The 19,273-nt window shown below is 37.7% G+C and overlaps 1 protein-coding gene across 12 annotated transcripts in view; it reads right to left on the bottom strand.

The window, feature by feature from the left end:
- PSPC1 (paraspeckle component 1) overlaps positions 1-19,061 on the bottom strand; it is a 67,001-nt gene extending 47,940 nt beyond the window's left edge. For 9 of the 12 annotated variants that reach the window (XR_011806506.1, XR_011806504.1, XR_011806505.1 and 6 more), the window contains exons 1-6: positions 18,518-19,060; positions 16,390-16,691; positions 13,840-13,935; positions 11,278-11,474; positions 6,216-6,300; positions 5,198-5,306 (exon numbers count right to left, since the gene is read on the bottom strand). Coding sequence is in view for 3 of the 12 variants with exons in the window: in XM_072032714.1 (XP_071888815.1) it covers positions 4,280-4,297; positions 5,198-5,306; positions 6,216-6,300; positions 11,278-11,474; positions 13,840-13,935; positions 16,390-16,691; positions 18,518-18,898 (1,188 nt within the window). In the remaining 9 variants the exon portion in view is untranslated. Of the gene's footprint in view, positions 1-4,264; positions 4,298-5,197; positions 5,307-6,215; positions 6,301-11,277; positions 11,475-13,839; positions 13,936-16,389; positions 16,692-18,517 lie in introns of those variants that run through there. The other 3 variants (XM_072032714.1, XM_072032713.1, XM_038175506.2) reach the window with 3 other exon arrangements.
- Positions 19,062-19,273: the final 212 nt, after the last annotated feature.

The following is a 19,273-nucleotide window of genomic DNA, read 5'->3' as shown; positions in this document are numbered from 1 at the left end:
AACAAAATATGTATCTAAAACACCAAGGGGCAGAAGGAATGCAAAATTGAGTTATCTAAGAATACATATCATTGCAAGCCCGGAAAAATAAAAAAAAAAAATACTGTTACTGCCAAAACCAAGACCACCCACAAAAACACAAGCTGTATTTTTATAAACTGCTTGCTGAATGGCCTATGCTGCCTTGTGCACAGGAAGAAACTTGATCACTGAAGTAAAATCACTGCCAAGAAAGCAGGAATCACTTGTCAGCTTTTTTTCTTAGTTCTAAGGGTTTGCCTTTCTCCAAGCTACTTTCTTTCACCTTATAATATTTTTAAGGCGTCAAATGAACTGCTTTCTTTTTCCACAAGTGTATGTATGCTGGATTGCAAAAGAGGCAATTCAGCTCTCCCAAACAAACTTTATAAAAGAGGTTTTTTCATAATGCAGCTTAATTCTATAGCAGTTCGTTTAGAAACAGATTATAATCACATAATCTGACAAAATTTCACCACCCTTAGTTTTACCAAGTACATTAGGCTGTCAAGACAAAATAAATTTATTAGTAGGGAACAGATCAAAATTGAAAAGACATGTGGAAACTTTTATCAGTGAATTTATTACTGGAAATCTACCTTAGTTTTGTTTTGAACAAAGAAAGAATTCTGCATACAGTGGGAATTCAGACTTCCTATATAACTGGGACTTTGGAGCATAACGGAATCAGAAGATGGAAAAAACACAGTTTGATTCATTAGGGAGTCCCCAGGAACAAAATCTTATTGCTGTATTATGGAAGACTAAGGAAATCTCATCTCTTCTCTCAAAAATATCTAATACTTCTATGGGGCATCCCTAAGATGTATCACTGTAGGCTCAAAGTAGTTGAAAAAAATAAAAAAAAGGGAAGCTTCATTTATGAACTCCTGCGAAGGAGGACAAAATTCTTAGACTAAATATATCAAATGCATCGAATTACATCAATCAAGTTTCTTGCATGGCTGAAGCTACGAACTTGAATGCTGTTTTAAGACGTGTTTTTTTATCCCTATGTTCTCCATGACCTTGCAGCTTTTGTTTCAAGCAGCTTTTTGTTTTGTTTCTCCACTAGTCTTTGCTGTTGGAACAACCTCCACTGCTTCAGCATCTGCCACTTTATGCTCGTACTTGCAACATACCTGAGCAGTGAAGCTTCTAAGAAAATAAAAGGAAAGCAAACCAATCTTCTAGAGTTTGCAAAAACTAGATGAGTAAAAAATGAATTATGCATATATGAAGTCTTACACAAAAGAGCAGTAAGCTTTTAGAAGTTAAAACTGATGACCCTGCAACAGTTTCTTACCTACGCAAGTTACACTTGAAAAGGGGGAAGTTTCCTTGTGGGGGTGGGAGCAAAGAGGAAAGAAGAAAAAAATCTCACTCTCTTCAAACCATCAGTAGGAACAGCTGTAAGCTGTCAGGCAGTATTCTAGCTACTGTTTCATCACATAAAATACCCACCTTTACAATATTTTGCAGTATTACCAGGGAAATAAATATGAGCTCCATAAAAACTCTAAGACTATAACTTCTACATATTTTGGTCTCTTTTTGTAAAGACTTGAAAACTATTTCAATACACTAAAATAAATCATTCCCTTTTCACTCTAAATAAGTGGCATCAACTAAAAATAATTCCTGGTACTGGAATTATTTAGTGAAAAGGCTCTGATTCAGAATTAACGATATCTCCATAAGCCATTCATGATTTGCTAACCATAATAACAGCATTTACAAGTACTGTGTTTTAATTTAAAATATATTTCTGCTGCTGAAAAATAAAATACTGTTTCTAATCTCTATCAGCAAGCTCCTCTTTTAGCAAGAAACATGTATGCAAAATAAAATTCGACAAAATACTACAGCAAAAGTTTCCTGATTAAGCTACCATGGAATTAGAATGGATATAGAGAGAGCTTTAGCAGCAGATTTCAACTAACAAAACTTTAGAAAGCGGGGTGGAAAACCCTAAACAATATGGAAGAGTTTTTAAGTAACTTACCTACTAGTGATCACTCAACTAGCTCGATAAATTGCCTGGGCATCACTAGGCTGCTCACTATACAGTAATAGTGTATTTTTTAATATACAACATGATGATAAAGAATGCTTTAGCAACTGAAAACACTCAAAGTTGTTTTTTTTTTAAATCAACTAACTAAACCAAGTAACTGGCTTAGCTGACCACAAGACATTTTTCCAAAGAGGTAATACTGAAAATAAAGTTTAACAAATTAGAAAAAAGATACAGAATGAAACTTTAAACAGGAAAGCCTAATACAGCAGCCTTATATGACAAGTTCCAAATCTGTTTGCCATTGCACTTACCATGTGTCCTCCTTTCATACTGAACAGTAAAAAGGGATAGGATATAAGTGAAGGAAGCTTACTTTTCAAAGCTTTTAAGAGATAAAAACAAGCATTAGAACGTTATCATTTTCTTTCTAAATACATGGTTGGCAGAAGATTCTAATACGTTACGGAAGTTATGCCAAAAGAGTTTGAGATCCAATATGGTAAAAACCATTCCACCAGTATCATAAAATACACTGCTAAGAAAGAAACAATTTTTAAACCCTTAAAACAGAGAATAATTTTTTCACCGTATGCACAATGGTAACAATGGGACTAGGAGAAACTACCAAATGAAGTCTGTTTACAGTAAATAAAGTAAGAATACATCAAAAACTTCAGCTGTATTAGAAATTCTACTAAATCAAAAAAAAAAAAAGTATCATTGTGCAATCTCAGAACTGGTTTAAAATTCTTATCTGTTTCAAAACACAAAGGCTTTTTCAAACTCCCATTCACACATTACGACTTAAGTATGGTTGTCTAAAGACATGTTAGAATGAATGCTTGTAGAATGATAGGCCGTCCTTGTTAGAAATAATTGTTAAAGTAAAAATATATCACTTCCAATTTTAATTCCTCCTCTTAAGGTTTAAAGGACACTACATGTAAAATAGAAGTTAATACAAGACCAGAATACTTAAATTATTGTATATGCCACTTCAAGTTTGCATTACGTTAAAAACGGAACAGCTAACTATATATTCTTGTATACAGCTTGTACCACTTCTAGTAGGCTTTTCACTGCACAGCTGCATCTATATGTTCTTGCAGTGCATTAATTCCAGATGAAGGATTTCAATAATCAACTCTGTCGGAGAGTTGCACACACTCTTCCAAAGCTTTCTTCCACCTTTACTTCTCTGCTCAAAAATTTCATCAGGTAAAAGTCACAAAAATTATGCATAGTGGTTGAAGTGCTTTCCATCTGAACCATTCCTCTTCCCTACTTATGCTACATTTTTGCCCCATCTAGGCACAAAAACTTCAACAGTTTCTATTCATGCAGACTTAGGAATTTAAAAATGCACCAGCTGAAGGATGGCCAACCTGTGGCAAGCAATTCAAGCACAGAAACCATGTAACCTTATCTCAGAGAGCTGCAAGAAGCAAACCAGCAGAGCAGTTGCTGTGGCCAATGTTACCTGCTTCTCCCAGTGCCTTAAACTGCAGGGTTTAGGCCACTACCTCCTGACAACAAAAGAATCCAAGGGAGCTAATCCCATCTCATCCCTGTGGGATGGCTCCCCAGCTTCCTCTTCCTGCAGCTCTCTGCAGTGAGCAACATGGATCTCCTGGCTCTGGCACAGGACGATTTTGACACACAGTTTATATGGTCAGGAAGTTGGACTACCCCAGAAAATGTTATATTAGAATATTAACATGCCATGAAATCTCATATTTGGCACTGCAGAAGTTGGGATCACAGAGTATCACTTGTAAATTACATCAGATGATCATTACACGCTATTTCACAAAATATGACAGTTTACTAATAAGTTGGAACGCACTAAGGGACATAAGTATTAAATTCTTGATCTTCGTCACCCCCAAAGGAATTGCATGCTTGAAAGTGTTTTTCTTTTTTACAATGTGAGCACATATGGAAATAGAAGATTGACTATTTTCTACTGCAAGTTTCTCAAACACAATCAGTAAAATCAACTGGTAAGTTAGTAATATCACAAAGGAACACTTTTGTTTCCCCACCATCTTTACTAAAAACACTAAGAAAAGAAGTCCTGCAGAAAACAGGAAATCTTTTCTAATTCTCTTAGAATGCCTCAGAACATATTTAATATAGTCTTCTCAGTCCTACAGGAAGCGTTACTGTACAAAAAGTAGAACAATTAGTTCTTCCACAAAGCCCAAAATCAGGAAGTAGCTGAGAAACCAGCACTTTGTTTTATGCATCAAGTTGTACCTGTAAAGAGGAGCAGAATTCTCCCAGTGACTATAATTATAATAGTATAAACAAGTATTATGTGGATCACTTATTTGTTGCTTCCTCTCTAAAAGTAGCTTTAGCAGTAAAAGGTATCCCTCCTACATGAAATTAAAGCATTCCTAATACAGGTTGTGCTTATTTAATTGTTTTGGTTGATAGAAATCATACCCTTGCCCAAAATAGATCATCCTGAATATTTAGAAGCTGACTACTTTGATATTCCTATTTTGCTAGTCCTTCAGGATGAATCTTCAAAGGCAGAACAGACCTAAATTATTAATATAAGTAATGTAGAAATTATAGCGAAGAACATTCTTAAACGATCTTTTGGTCTCCTTTGGTAAAGATCTTCATATTTTCATCTTCAGTCTTACAGTAGGGTCAAAGGGGAGAGGGATTTCAGGCTCCTTATGAAGTTAACATCGCCCAATTTGTTTCTGAAGTGTATTATACTTAATAAATTCAGCATAAAACAAAATAAGCAATTCAAACAAACTAATAGTTTGAACTGCTTTAAAATTTAAAACCTTCAGTCCAAATAGGGCACCTCCTCATGGAAGCATTAGGTATTCCCATGACTCCCACTTAAATTCAATAATTTTACAAGAAAAAATAGTTTCCTGAATAAAAAAAGGCAAATGTTTATCTGAATACCTTCACGTAACTGAAATGTTGCATCACCAGATTGTAGGAAAAGCGTGGTGTCATCATACAAGAAAGTAACTACATTGCTAAATTTGTACCATTCCATTCATGAGAATGATGGAATAGTGAAGGAAAGACTGTAAGTAAGAAGGCAGCTTGATGAGATAGACTGAATATAAAAAAGTACAATGTATTTTCAAATTTGACTTTAGTCAGGTAGAATTTACTTACATTATCCATGAAATTTGGCTTAAATCCTCCCTCCTGCTGTCGTCTCAGTTCCTCCTGTTCCCTCTGCCGTAGCATCTCTTCTTCACGTCGTCGATGTTCTTCCTCATGCCTAGAATATTTTTCAAAAACTATGTCAACTCAGACTCATGACCTGTTCACTCAGTCTCAGGAGCTAACATCGAGCACAAGCAAAACTAGTCATTATTTACTTTTTTATTCAGTGTAAGGAACTAATCTAGTCCGCCTGATAGGCTTATTATTGAAATATTTTTGTTTAACTGGTTTACAGGTATTCACAATACCAGTATATTCTATAACCGTTCTTCCAGCTACAGCTTACCTGTTCTAACTGGTAAGCAGGTTAAAACACTTCCCTTCCTTCCCAACCCCCTAACAAGTCACTACAAATTAAATTATTTCAGTACTGCTGAAAGCCGTATTTTTTTTTTTTTTTTTTTAACTCTGTAAAGCGTTTTGTTCTTTTCTCTCATCTATATTTCTGATATTTAATATAAGAAGTGCTGAAGTAGAAATCCAAATACACAGGTTCAATTAATATATTTTCTTAAATTTTATAAATTTAAAAATGTTATAAAATTCGCAATGCTACTGTTCCACATACATATGAACACCCCTAGATCTTACAAGTGTGTTCTACTACACAGCTATGCTTCTTCCATCAGATGTTCAAAGCAAATCATGATATGAAACATTTATGTGAAGACATTTCTAAGCTAGTTAGGCTCGGATATTTACAACAGAACTAGCAGAGCTGAAATGAAAAGTACTAGAAATAATTGCAATCATTCTTTCATATTAGCATAAATCACCACTTTTCTGTGGTAGAACATCAACAGAAACATACCACATCATGCTTTTGATACACTTTTAAATAGCAGAAATGTTTGTATTTCATATTAGAAGTTCTACATGCTACAGTATCTAAATTCATGCAGGCTGACATCAGCTGTGTCTTTTAAATTACTGCCACAACTTCACACAGTACAAGACAGAATACCTCAATTGTATCTGCTTGCGTTTTTGAAGTTCTTGATTCCGAAGTTCTTCCAAACGCCTCAATTCTTCTTGGCGTCGCATGAGATCTAACAGGATTAAAAATGTAATCAAGATGAAAGCTCTTAATCTACCATATGGAAACTTAAAAAACGCTACTGCCATCAGACTGTCCTTGTTGTATTCAATTTTAAAACAAAAGGAGTTTCTCGGTGCATTTAACTAGTTCCTTCCCATAAAATTAAGTTTAGCATATGAAAAACCACACCAGACTTAAGTCTCACAGAATCATGTCAAGGTAGAGGACTGGGAATGCTTTCAAAGCAGAAACAGAAATTTGAAGCCCTCAAACTAAGAAAACAGTAGGAAAAATGAATCACTTAGAAGATGTCCTGCTTTTACATCTTTGGCAAGGCATCAATCTTCTCTCAATGCTGTGCACCACTGAAGTCACACTAGCAAGAAAACAAACACAGTACATACTCTCCACTATCCATTGCAAACAACTGCATGGCACATCAAAAATAGTGAAGTGTATGTCAGGTGCATAGGATCTGAGCCTCCATAGAGATTAATCACTTGACCATGCTTATACTGACTTACAAATGCCTGATCTTTAATGCCACCAGAGAGAATAGCTATATGGTCTAAAAAGCAGGTCCCAGCTGAAGGTAATACTGATTTCTCCCTGGAAATTCACACATTCTTCAATGACTATTAGTTCCACCACTCATTACAATAAAAGCAGTTGCTTTTTCTATCTTCATACATTGGCCACAATATTTACGGACACCATGACGAAAATTCCACCCTACCACCTATTACATGTTTTTTATGCTCCAGATCAAATACTCCACATATTTCTGTTTTCCTTCACTACATTAACTAAAGCACCTTTATTAGCTATACAAATCATTTTCAAACTTGCAGCAGCATATATTACAACTTAATCTTTCTCACCAGTATACTTTACCAAAATATTATGTATTTGTTTTCTTTTAACAACGACTACCAGATTTTTACTAGATAATATCCTTATTGACAATAGAAGTCCTTTCTCTCAAGCAAATTTTGCAGGCTTGCTTTTCTCCCATTTCTTCTGAAAAATCAGAGAATGAAGATTCACTCATATCACAAAGCCTGAGGACTGTGTCTTTTCAACAGCAAATGCCACAGCAGACTTGTCCAATTATTGTACTCAAGGAGTGCCACAAACTTTTTAAAATAACCTCCAGATTGTTTCAGAATACAACTGAATTTTTTTTTTAGTTTTTTTTTTTTTGATTGTTTCAGGATTTAACTGAGATCAAGAATCCATCTGTCCTGCATTCAATATTGCCCACCCCATGGTGGGCATATAAAAAGATTATTTCCTTGTAAGTTGTCTTTACTTTCTTTTCTATTCATGTAGCATTCCTTTTTTTGTTTTTTACATTAATACACTGAAACAAGATTTTTTTTTTGCCTTCTATCACTAATTGCTATGAATTTATTATTTAATTCCCTTTACTTTAAGTTGAATAGTCCTAGTTTTCCCAGTCTCTAAATTTTTTTCAAGGCATAATTATGGTTATTGCCGTCCCCAAAACTGTTTGTACTTTAAAGGTCAGCAGAACAATTGGATTCAGTACCATTTGTCAACAGCAGAATCTTGGCACAAAGCTTTACTAGCCAAATGAAAATCCAGATCTGGATGTTCAGGCTGTGCACAGAGCCGCTCATATTAGAAGATCTGCAATGCTGGTAATTCTGAGCTGACATATGTTGGGGACGGGCCCTTTCCCTGAACAGAAATAAACCTGCACTAAAGCAGATAGCTGTGATAGAAGAGCCAGAAAGCATGACTATTAGCTTCAGTACCTTCTTGTGCTAAAAAAAAAAAAAGTCTTCAATATTCAACTTCCTGCAGAACATAGGACTGAAGGTGAAAGTGTACTTTCACCTGAGGAATTAATCCTGCAAGCAGGAATAACAAATCCAAACAGATTAGGTTGTTTTAGCTATTTTTTCAGATTCTAAGAATTGAAAGCACATGTCTGATTTCCATATAGCCAACAAAGAATGAAGTTTCTTGTTACATTTAGTCAAGATTTCCATTATTTTGATAAACCACTTAACCACCATTGTAATATTTACAAAAGCCTGAAGCATACCAGCAATATGTAGATCCGAAACATCATGCCAATTTACTTACACATGGAAACACGTACTCTGCTTTACAAACCACTTCTGACTCAGTCTGTCAAAACATGACACTTAAAAGTGAAAAATTATACATATCAAAAGAATGAAGTCTCCCTCTCCAGCGTTAATACCACACCATGAAAACCCAAGTATTTAAGCCAGAACATTCTAGTGCAAGTCCTCATAGCTTTCATAAAGCAATTTTTATAAAACTTTTCCCTTCATCTACAGAAGTATATGGACTGGAGTAAACTCATCCTTCTCGCTCCTGACAACTACTATACTGCAGCTTTACATCTCATATTTCAGAATAACTGTTTTTAACACACTTTGAAATCAATACAAAAATATTAATTCTAGGTTTTGATACCTCAAGTCTCACTGTATCTTTCTTAAAGTGCCTTTCTTAAAATTAGCTCATTGCTAATAAATATTCTTGGTATGGTCTGAACCACCTACTCCCAGAGACAGTTCAGACCAGCAAGTTTCAGAAGCAGCTAATGTAAAAATACAGGAAAAACTAGCTGATTTTCATATACCCTGAAGCTGGTAAGAGAAAAAGAAATGGAACTAATGTTTACTAACCACTAGAACTTGGCAAGTCATATACCTGCATGTCAATAAGCAGAAATCTAAGTATCTTAGCAAAATTCCAAGTTGTTTAGTATGAAGCAGAAGCACTGCTAATCAAGGAGGATGGAAAAAAACTCTTCCCACAGTAAGAAAAAGCATGTTTCCTCACTGGAATATTAGCACCAAAACTATTTCTATTCTAGTGGCGCTTTAGCAGGAGGAGTAATTCTTTTTCTTTTTCATATAAAAAAGTGGATCTTAATATCTGTTCAAACAATGAAACATTTTTTCCTTCATCGTCTCTAAAAGGAACCCTATTATCCTTGGAACACACCAAACCATTTTCTCCTGATTTTTACCATTAAGATCTGTATTAATAACAAGCCACTGTCTTATCTCAGTTCAGAACATGATTCAGCCATGATAATTTAAGCAAGATATCCCTAATCTTGCCCTCAATTACAGGCAACAGGTAGATGAATGCTGAAAATAAGTTATGAGTAACAACTCTCTAACTGGATCATTAGCACTGCCAACTAACAATTAGTGAAGCCAATGAAAAACATATCTAAACTGAATTTCAGCACTGAATCATCTTCATCAGTATCAAGTAGTCACACACAAAATTAAAAAAAAAGTATCTAATTAATGCAAGCTTGATTAAAAAAGGATGGGGGGGCACCGTGTATTACGTGCATCATTATATCACATTAATATTCCTTATCTAAAATATGACAATTTCAGGTGCTATGACAACTATTTGGCATTTTAAAACTGGTTTTGATTTTATTATGCTCTGTATTTCAGTACAAGTTCTCATAAAAACATGCATTCTTATTAAACACCAGGACACCGGTTTAGAAAAAACAGGCTAGGTAAACTTTTTCCTAATGACAATTTTCATTTGCAGCAGAACTTGAATAGTGGAATACTAAATTAGAAAACACAACATGCTTCTTTAAACTCTCTTCCAGTTAAGATAATGTTTTAAAATTGATTTTAAGAGACTGTGAATTTATATTCAATGTAACCAAGCAAATGAAGAATGTAGGTGGCTTTAATGCCACCAATCTAGTGAATATTCTTATCCACCTCATGCAGGTATTTTTAATGCCATTCAAGTCAGCAGAAAAAAAAATAAGATGAACAATTCTCACAAAGGGATGCTGCCCTATCAACAAAAAAACATTACTTAGAACTTTACTCTTAACACCAAATAATTGCAACAGAAAGTTTGCATGAGTTACGTGGGTTTAAATTTTGAAACGTTACTACTTAAAATCTCAAGAACTTCAAATACCTTTAAAATGACAAAGCCTATTCAGACTTTCAAGTTAGTTATTGAACAGTCATGATTTAAGGCTAAGGATAAGAATCTTTTTAGTCAGCCATGATCTCCCTTCATTTAAGATTTTTTAACAAGTTAAAATACTTCAGCGTTGCATTTGTGCAAAGAACCTTGAGAAACTGATTTCAAAATCGAAAGTCTTTGCAAAATCAAAAATCAGGACTCAGAAGTCTTGTAATGTGAACTAAAATCAAATGGTGTTCAATAGGCCTCAGCTGGAAAGCAATGCAAAAAGTAGCAATTGCATGTCTACAACATTTTGGAAGTGTTTTGGAGAGAAGGCTAATAAGCAGAAAGTACCAGGTACTTGCCCTCCTACTGCCATCTCCACCCAACTCCATTCTCAAAGGTAGGGCTCATAAGCAATTGCTAAGGGCTTTCTTTCCTGCAAGACCAGGGAGAAAGCCAGCCCACATAATTACAGAAGAGGGACACGCGATTTCAGGATTTCAAGAATGACTGTAAGAATGGTTGCAATGGTTACCTATAGGATCATACATAAGACTACTCAGTTGGGTTTCAAAAGAAAAAAATAAAATTAGCTATTGGAACATTTGAAATTGTATCAGAGGTGCACGGGACAGTCCAAATAAATAGGAAGGATCATTTGAATTTCTTCCTGCACAGGGCCCAAAAACAGTGCTTAGTCCTCCCTTGTACTACAAGCAACACCAAAACCAGAATAATAATTTTACTGATGAACGTGAAGCTACCATTCATTCTCTTTACACAAACTACTTACATTTGACAAACTTAAGTGAAGACACAGACCTAGGCAATCTCCCTTTTCAGTTTCTTAATCCGTCACTGCCAGTTGTCAAGAAGCATCCTTTTTCTCAGTTCAATGCATTTCATTAAATAGCATCTAGCAAAAATCTCTGCATTTAACATACAGCTCAATATGCTACAGAAAGAAAATCTGAGAAAAAAAAATAATACTAGTAGATTATCTGGTTTTTACCTTGCCTCATCAGCATTAGCTGATGCTCATGTCTAGCTGCTTCCATTTCTGCCTCTAGTTTCTCTTTGGCTTCTCTAATGTTCCTGTCAACCTGTTCACGCTGTTGCTTTTCCATCTCATCAAGAGCCTTCCAACGTGAAGCATACTCAAACTCAAATGTTCCAGGTTGAGCAAAACGCGGAGGCTGTTCTCTTTCCCTAATAAAAATTTTGCAGTTAAAATGTACAGAAGGACACATTTCCATCAACAGCTATAACAGCCGAAGAATTTCTGAATAATCACTTCAAGTGTAGACCTGACTTTAAATCAGATTATTATAATGTAAACCAGTTTGACAATGTTTAATTCAGCTGTTAAGGTAATATAACTAACCTGAGCAGAGAAACTGTCTAAATAAAAATCTGTTCAATTTATCAAATTTGAAGGTAAAAAATCGTATTTATAATGGTACAAAATATTAAGCTGTGACACTAGATTAACTGTTCAGCTTTCTAAAGTGGTCAATTCATACAAGCAATTAAGTGCATAGAAAGGCTTACTGAACAGATCAGAATATCAGCAAGAATCTTTAATAAAGGAGCCTACATTTTATCTTACATTCTAGCAGCGGACACTGTAACACTGCTATATTTTTAAGTGTTATTCTGCAGGCTTACCTGCTTAACAGAGTAAGGGTTTCAGTTTCAAGCAACATGATTTCTAAATGGTAATCAAATCTCAAAATCAACAATTATTTTTTAATGAGATGATGGAACTCTTCTTTCACCTTGGCCTCAAGACTTTCTTTTATGCTCAAAATTTTATCTGAAGCATAGAAGCTGCCAAGATTTACATCCCACTGACTTTACAAACAGTTAAAGGGCTAATCAGAGGACATAATGTCTGTGGGTGTACAAATCTGCAGAATCAGATCACACCCCAAGTCACAGAATCAGAGTGGTTTGGAAGGGACCTTAAAGACCACCCAGTTCCAACCCCTCTGCCATGGGCAGGGATGCCACCCAGGTTGCCCAGGGCTCCATCCAACCTGGCCTTAAACACTTCCAGGGACGAGGCATCCACAGCTTCTCTGGAGAAAGTCCACAGAAGAATGTACACTCACTATCAATAATCTCCAGTTGGTTTCAGTGGAGACCAGAAAACCATCGACTTTAATAAAAACACAAAAAGTTAAACTAAGGATTCAAGTCTGAATTTTACTATAATTAGGAGAACTTAGAAAGGTCCTAATCAATTCTAAATGTTACAATGTTTTGTGTCAAAGAACAGTTCAGCTGGAAGAGACCTACAAAGATTGCAGAGTCCAACAGGTGCACGCTACACCAGGTGACAAACTGCCTGAACAGTAGAGCTCAAAGGGTTGTAGTCAATGGGGCTGTACCTGGCTGGTGTCACTAGTGGTGTTCCCCAGGGCTCAGTTCTAGGGCCAGTTCTGTTCAACACTGTTATCAGTGATCTGGATGCAGGAGTGGAATGCATCCTCAGCAAGTGTGCTGCTGATACTAAACAGGGAGGTGCTGCTGACTCTAGGGAACGTAGGACCTTGCAGAGGGATCCTGGCTTGCATCAGGAACAGCGTAGCCAGGAGGAGCAGGGAGGTGATTGTCCCCCTGTACTCAGCTCTGGTGAGGCTGCACCTCGAGTGCCGTGTTCAGCTTTGGGCCCCTCAGCACAAGAAGGACATGGAGGTGCTGGAGCGTGTCCAGAGCAGGGCTACGGAGCTGGTGAAGGGCCTGGAGCACAAGGCCTGTGAGGAGCGGCTGGGGGAGCTGGGGGGGTTTGGTCTGGGGAAGAGGAGGCTCAGGGGAGACCTCATTGCTCTCTGCAACTTCCTGAAATGGTCAAGAGAGGTGATTCTCCTGCTATATTGAGCATGGGTGTGGCCCCACAACATTAAAAGGACATTAAGGTACTTGAAAGCATACAGAGGAGGGCAACAAAGCTGGTAAAAGGGCAGGAAGGCATGTCCTGTGAAGGGAGGCTGAGGACACTTGGGTTGTCCAGTCTGGAGAAGAGGAGACAAGACGTGTCCTCATGGCTCCATGGAGCTCCCTGAGCAGGGAAGTGCAGAGGGAGGTGACGGTCTCTGCTCCCTGGGAATCGATGGCAGGACGCACAGGAACAGCACGAGGCTGTGTCACGAGAGGTTCAAACTGGGCATTAGGAAAAGGCTCTGCACCATGAGGGTGGTGAGACACTGGAACAGGCTTCATAGAGAGATGGTTAATGCTACGTGTCTGTCAGTGTTCAAGAGGCATTTGGACAACGCCCTCAAAGATCTGCTTTAACTTTTGGTTAGCCCTGAACAGGTCAGGTGGTTGAACGTGATGATCCTTGCAACACCCTTCCAACTGAACTATTCTAATTCTGAATACAAAATGACATGGCACCTTTTTGTGGGAAGTTAATTGACCTAAGTCTGCCTTTGCTCTTGGCTGTATAAAATAAGCATACAAAATATTGCTTCCAATTACACAAACTTGAAATAAAAAATAGTGTATATTTACTAAGTTATCAAAGTAACTTAAATAAATTTTTAAAATAAGGTTAAACACAACTTACTTGTGATATTGTTGTGTTTTTTGCATTAGCTTCTCTGGAAGCCCATCTTCATCATCAAATTGCTCCATTGGTTCTACAACAACAGGTCGAGGTGTTCTGGAAGAGAATTTCAGTTCAATAATTAAAACCATAAAATAAACTGTTTAAGATCTTATTTTGGTATTTTGAAGATGCTCTCTAGAAAAATAGCATGTTACCTTGAAGTCCTAAGTTTTACAAATCCTTACATAAGAACTTTTAAAATCAGGATTTGTTGGAATTTTATCTTTGAAAGTGATTAGTGGTTCTACACACAAAACTAGCTATTCTACCTATAAAATACAACTTACATTATGTAGTTATGTTAATTGTGAAGTATAGGAATATTTAAAGATTTTTTAAAATCTCAAAAACATTTTCATCAGAAAGGCAATGTGGTGACCATGATTACATTTGGAAATGACCAAACCCAAATCACAGCACTCCCCCTACTCATATTTACAAATTTTACTTTTGAAGGTTACTCTGCAATTAAAAAGGCTTGGTAATTTGGCATTATTTTTCCAATGATAATTAGAAAATGACTTCTGCATAAATTATTTAAAGCTCATTCTTTGAATTCTCAGTATCAGCATAAGTGATCAGAGGCAAGTGTTAGCTAATGCAAGGATAGCAGAATAAAATCCTGAACTGTATAAAAAAACTCTGTATCAGTTTTGGAAACACCCAAACAAGACCTTAAAATTGTAACAAAAGAGCTACAAAGCTGCTATTTTCAGAATGCCAGCTCGTAACATTTTGTTCCACACTTTCATGTATGGATCTTTTCAGGGAGGGAAAAAAAAAAATGTGTTTTAACAACATGGACAGCTGGAAAAGAAACCTTTGGGTATTGAGGCAATTAAAAAAAAAGTCTAATCACAGAGCACAACTTAGCAACTATTTTTCCTAAAATTATCTGCATGACAATTGCTGGCTGTTCTAGCATTTAAATGCAAATGATTTGTGGGGGTAACAAGCTGATGATTTAAAAGAACAATTTTAAATCTCTAAATTCACATTTCAAATGCCTCATTTTGATGCATTTGGCCCATGATTTGAAAGAAATATATATCTATTCAGGCAAAGGAATCTCACCTAAAATGTGAAATTCCTGATTCTGAAGCAAAACACTAAAAAAAATAGCATGGCAGCAGACATACTAATTATGATTGCAACTGTGCATTAAGGGACACGTCAGCCACTTAAGCAAGACAAAGATCAAGTACTTTTTACTCGCTCGGGCCATGGTTAGATGATCACGTCCATCAAACAAAACTATCCAGCAGCTACTAAATCAAGACTACCCTCCCTTGTATCCTAGCTTCTTTTTCCCTGCCACATCTCTCACACCCAGAATAGTACTCATGTAACTCTATAGCATTCACTGAACTAGATTAGTTGCCTGGTTTGGCTCACCAGGCTTCCACTCAACCACTAGTGCCAAGAAAATCCAGACAAGAACAAAAAGGAATCAATTGCTGGTGCCCACTGATAACAAAGACTTCCTGAGATTGAATTTACTATGCATCTACTTGGGTCGGATTATCAGAATTCATTTAAGTGACAAGATTTATGAGATTATCACCAGAAAGAGGAGTTCCAAACTTTTTTTCCCCCATCCACAATCTCTTCACTTTCTGAAACAGTCAAAAATGAACTTAACAAAAACAAATGAATATTTTATGTTTTTTCAGCAAGCACAAATGGCTTATATAAGCAACAAAAACAGTTCTCAAGCAGTTAAGAGATCAACAGCACAGTCAGGGCAGGAAGAGAAGCAACCACACATTCCCTGATTTGACGGCAGCAAGCTTCAATGCTGTGGAATCACAGCCTTACTTTCCCAAATGATAAGGGGGAATGTTAATCTATCACTTCACACTGTCTCTAAGAAAACATTTGAAAATGTCACAAGTTAACGTGTGAAAGTACAGCCGTTAACAACTCTCTTCATCAAGTACAGAAATAAGAGATGTTAGAGAGAAGTGATGCAATATGCAAGCTTACTTGCTCTTCAAAGATTTCCAGAAACTGCCATCAACTTGTTCAAAATTTATTTAAAAAAAATAAATAATTACTTATGGCTTAACAAGCCACAAATAAAAGTTGTTGATGGAAATAAACACAAAACCATTTTCCTGAGTTTACAGAAATATCAGCAATGTAGTGTATTCATTTGCCAAGAAACAAAAGAATATTTTGTCATATTGTTACTGGGATCAGAAAGAGTTCAATCAGTGGAAATAAAGCCTCATTAGGAAAGACCTACTAAACAAGGGGGGGAAACAAAACATTGCTATTGGACTCCAATATGGTAGTTAAAAGATGCGTAAACAGCAGAAAAACGTGGTTCTCCACACTAAAACAAAAAAGTGTATTTTCAAGTATTTGTGTAAATCACTTTAATTTCTCACCTCATTACTTTCATCATTTGATAATAAGAAGTAGGGAATGCCTAAGGTTTTTTTTTTTCTTTCACATTAGAAATACATACTCAACACAAATTCAAACAAACACCTGTGAACTTACGTTGTTAGCAAGAATGCCCCATCACTGCATCTTTCTAGAGCTTTCCGTGCTGGAGGTTTTGCTGCAAATTCTACGAAACCTTTTCCTGTAGCTCTGCCACGATCATCTACTACAACAACAGCTCTTTCCACTGGCCCAAATTGAGAGAAAGCTTGTTCCAGCAGCTCATTAGAAACCACAGGTGAAAGATTCTTGACTGTTAGGGCAGCTCCATGTGTAGCAAATCGAATTCGAAGTGGTCTGCTCTTCAAAATTGTACCATCAAGTTCTGCCTTTGCTATTTCAGCCAGTGTCCTAGATTCCTTTTTCAAGATATAAAATATTTTATATATTTTATTTGCAAAGACAACAGACATTGCTTTTGCATTGGTTATTTTTCCCCCAGAAAAGTAGCAATTTCTCTTCCCTTAATTTGAGCACATTTGCATTAGGGTCATTCAGCATTCTTTTTTACACAAAATTTCCCAGCCACAGAATGAAAGAACATGCATTTTTCATTCCCTGTGGTTTAATCTAAAACATGACTTGGATGTAAATTTTTGTTGCACATTAGAGGACTTACGTGCTGCTTCGGTAAAGGCTTTCAGTAGAATTGAAAACTTCACACAGTTTTTCATATATACCTACTGAAGTCTTTATATCCATATATTAGTTAACAATATTTTCAGAAATTATACTAAAGAATCTAAAATGTTTTATTTTCTTTTTTTTTAATAAATGAAAATATTATTTGAATGAAAATATCACACATGCTCATTACTCTTGTTGGATGAACTCTAAATAGATTCAAAGTTCATCAAGAAACAAAATTACCTTCTTTGCTCATATATTCACTCCTCTCACATTTATGGCCTTTCTGCACCCATATCCACAACACAAATCTGTCTCAATAGCTGCTTTTTTTCTCATTTCATAAATTCTTACCAAATATTATACCCGAAAAGCCTTGTATTTAAAGAACTCTTTAGATCACAGGCAATTTTCCAGTTCAACCTACTACGAAATGTTAGAAAACAGTATATTTCCTAAATATAACAGAAAAGGGACATTCAGATAAATACTATATTTAATTTACCTTACATACAAAATTGGGTAATATATGCAAACCTATCACACTGCCTCCAGAAAAATATTTCAGGTTGGGAGATTTTGTCGTGGTCAAAAGCATATAGCAGACTGCTACTTATCTTTGCACTTATCTAGAAGAACCAAAAAGATACAAAATCCTAACCAGTAAAATATACAGAAAAATCATTAACCAGGTTAACCCAAAACACTTTAAGTGTTTACAAACTTTATAGTTCTTTTCTCAGAACTAGATGAAACAGCCTTCTAAGCACGGAGTCATTAAAACTAATCCTACACGTTAAATTGAAAATTTTAAATGCAGGATCACAAGCTTTTAGGATGCTTTTTCTGCATGCTTAAGATAATACTGATTGAATTGTATGAACCCTAAAATCTAGTCTTATCTGGACACAATTCAGACAAACGACACTCCCAATTCTTTGCAATATTGAAATGGTGTATTTGTAGCATTCAAGATGTGCAAGAGTATTATTTCAAAACAAACCAATCCAGTCTTTAAAATTAACTGTGTTTTCATAGGCCAAACCTATACTCGTAGTGAGCTGCACAGACTGAAATTTGGTGTGACACAAAGAGATAACATTTCCAGTCCTGAAGTATGCTAAGTGCTCCCAATTAAATAAAGAAAATCCTTACAAATATTACATGAAAAATGTAGATTTCACAACCATATCTTCCTGTCATGGAAGAGTTACAGGCTGCGGGAGCACCCGTAGCAGAGCTATGCAAACTGGTGGTAAAACCCTGAGACCAGCCCCAAAAACAGCGGGGGTTCCCAGTGGTGCCCTGGAAACCCCAAGGCAAGGGGCAGGGGAGGCCGCTCACAATGCAGGCCTCTGGCTTGGATGGATGGAGGTAAAAAGGGAACAGGAGGAGGAATCAGAGGAAGCAGCAAGAGCAGCAAAGGAAAAAAGAGAGAGGGGGGCAGCTGCTGCCTTCTCCTAGCGGCGAGGGGAGGGCGGGGAGCGGGGGACTGGGGGCTCCCAGCTGCAGAGGCCGGGTCACGAAGCGACCCGCGGGGGCTCACGCGAAGCCTCACCAGGCGGATGAAGCCGAAGCCGCGGTCCCGGTTGATGAAGACCTCGCTGGGCTCCCCGTAGCGCTCGAAGAGCCGCTTGAAATCCTCCTCGGTGATGTCGGTCGGCAGGTTGCCCACGAAGAGCCGGCAGCGCTGCGTGTAGCTCTTCTCGCCCGGCTTGAGGAAGCTCTTGATATCGATGGTGAAGCCACCCTCCTGCTCCTCGTCCCCAGCCTCCTTCCCCGGCACCAGCGCCATGGCGGCCGCCGCCGCCGCCTCGCTCTCCGCTTCCAGGCCTCGCAAGCCCTTCAGGCCGCCGCCGCCGCCCCCCACCATGCCCAGCGGCGCCGCCGGCGAGCTATTCTCGATCCTCACTTGCTTCAGGTTGCGATTCGCGGCCATCTCCGGGGCCTCGCTCCCTCCTGGCCGGCTGATTCCCGGGGGACGCGAAGCCTCCCCGCTCCGCCGCCGCCTTCCACCCGCAACCGATTCAAAATGGCGCCGCGGCCGCCCTCGGCGAGTTGCAGCGTCCCTGAGGGGAGCTCCGCCCCCCGCCGCCGCGCGCCCGGAGGGGGCCGCGCATGCGCCGTGGGGCGCGGCGGGGAGAGGAGAGGGGGCGGCTGTAATGGCCGCCGAGGCGGGGCGAAAGGGGAAGGGAGCGGGGGGATGAGGGGATGGCTTTTGTTGTAAATAAAGGTGGTGGCGGCTTGATTCTCGTGGTATGGAGGCACACTTTGTGTTGTTGGGGCACTCCTTGTAGCTAGGGCTGCAGCACAT

The sequence above is a fragment of the Anas platyrhynchos genome, chromosome 1 (assembly GCF_047663525.1).
Source record: "Anas platyrhynchos isolate ZD024472 breed Pekin duck chromosome 1, IASCAAS_PekinDuck_T2T, whole genome shotgun sequence".
Classification (NCBI taxonomy): domain Eukaryota; kingdom Metazoa; phylum Chordata; class Aves; order Anseriformes; family Anatidae; genus Anas; species Anas platyrhynchos.
Note: the sequence above shows the minus strand (reverse complement) of the source record. Positions and strands in the feature narration are given on the sequence as shown.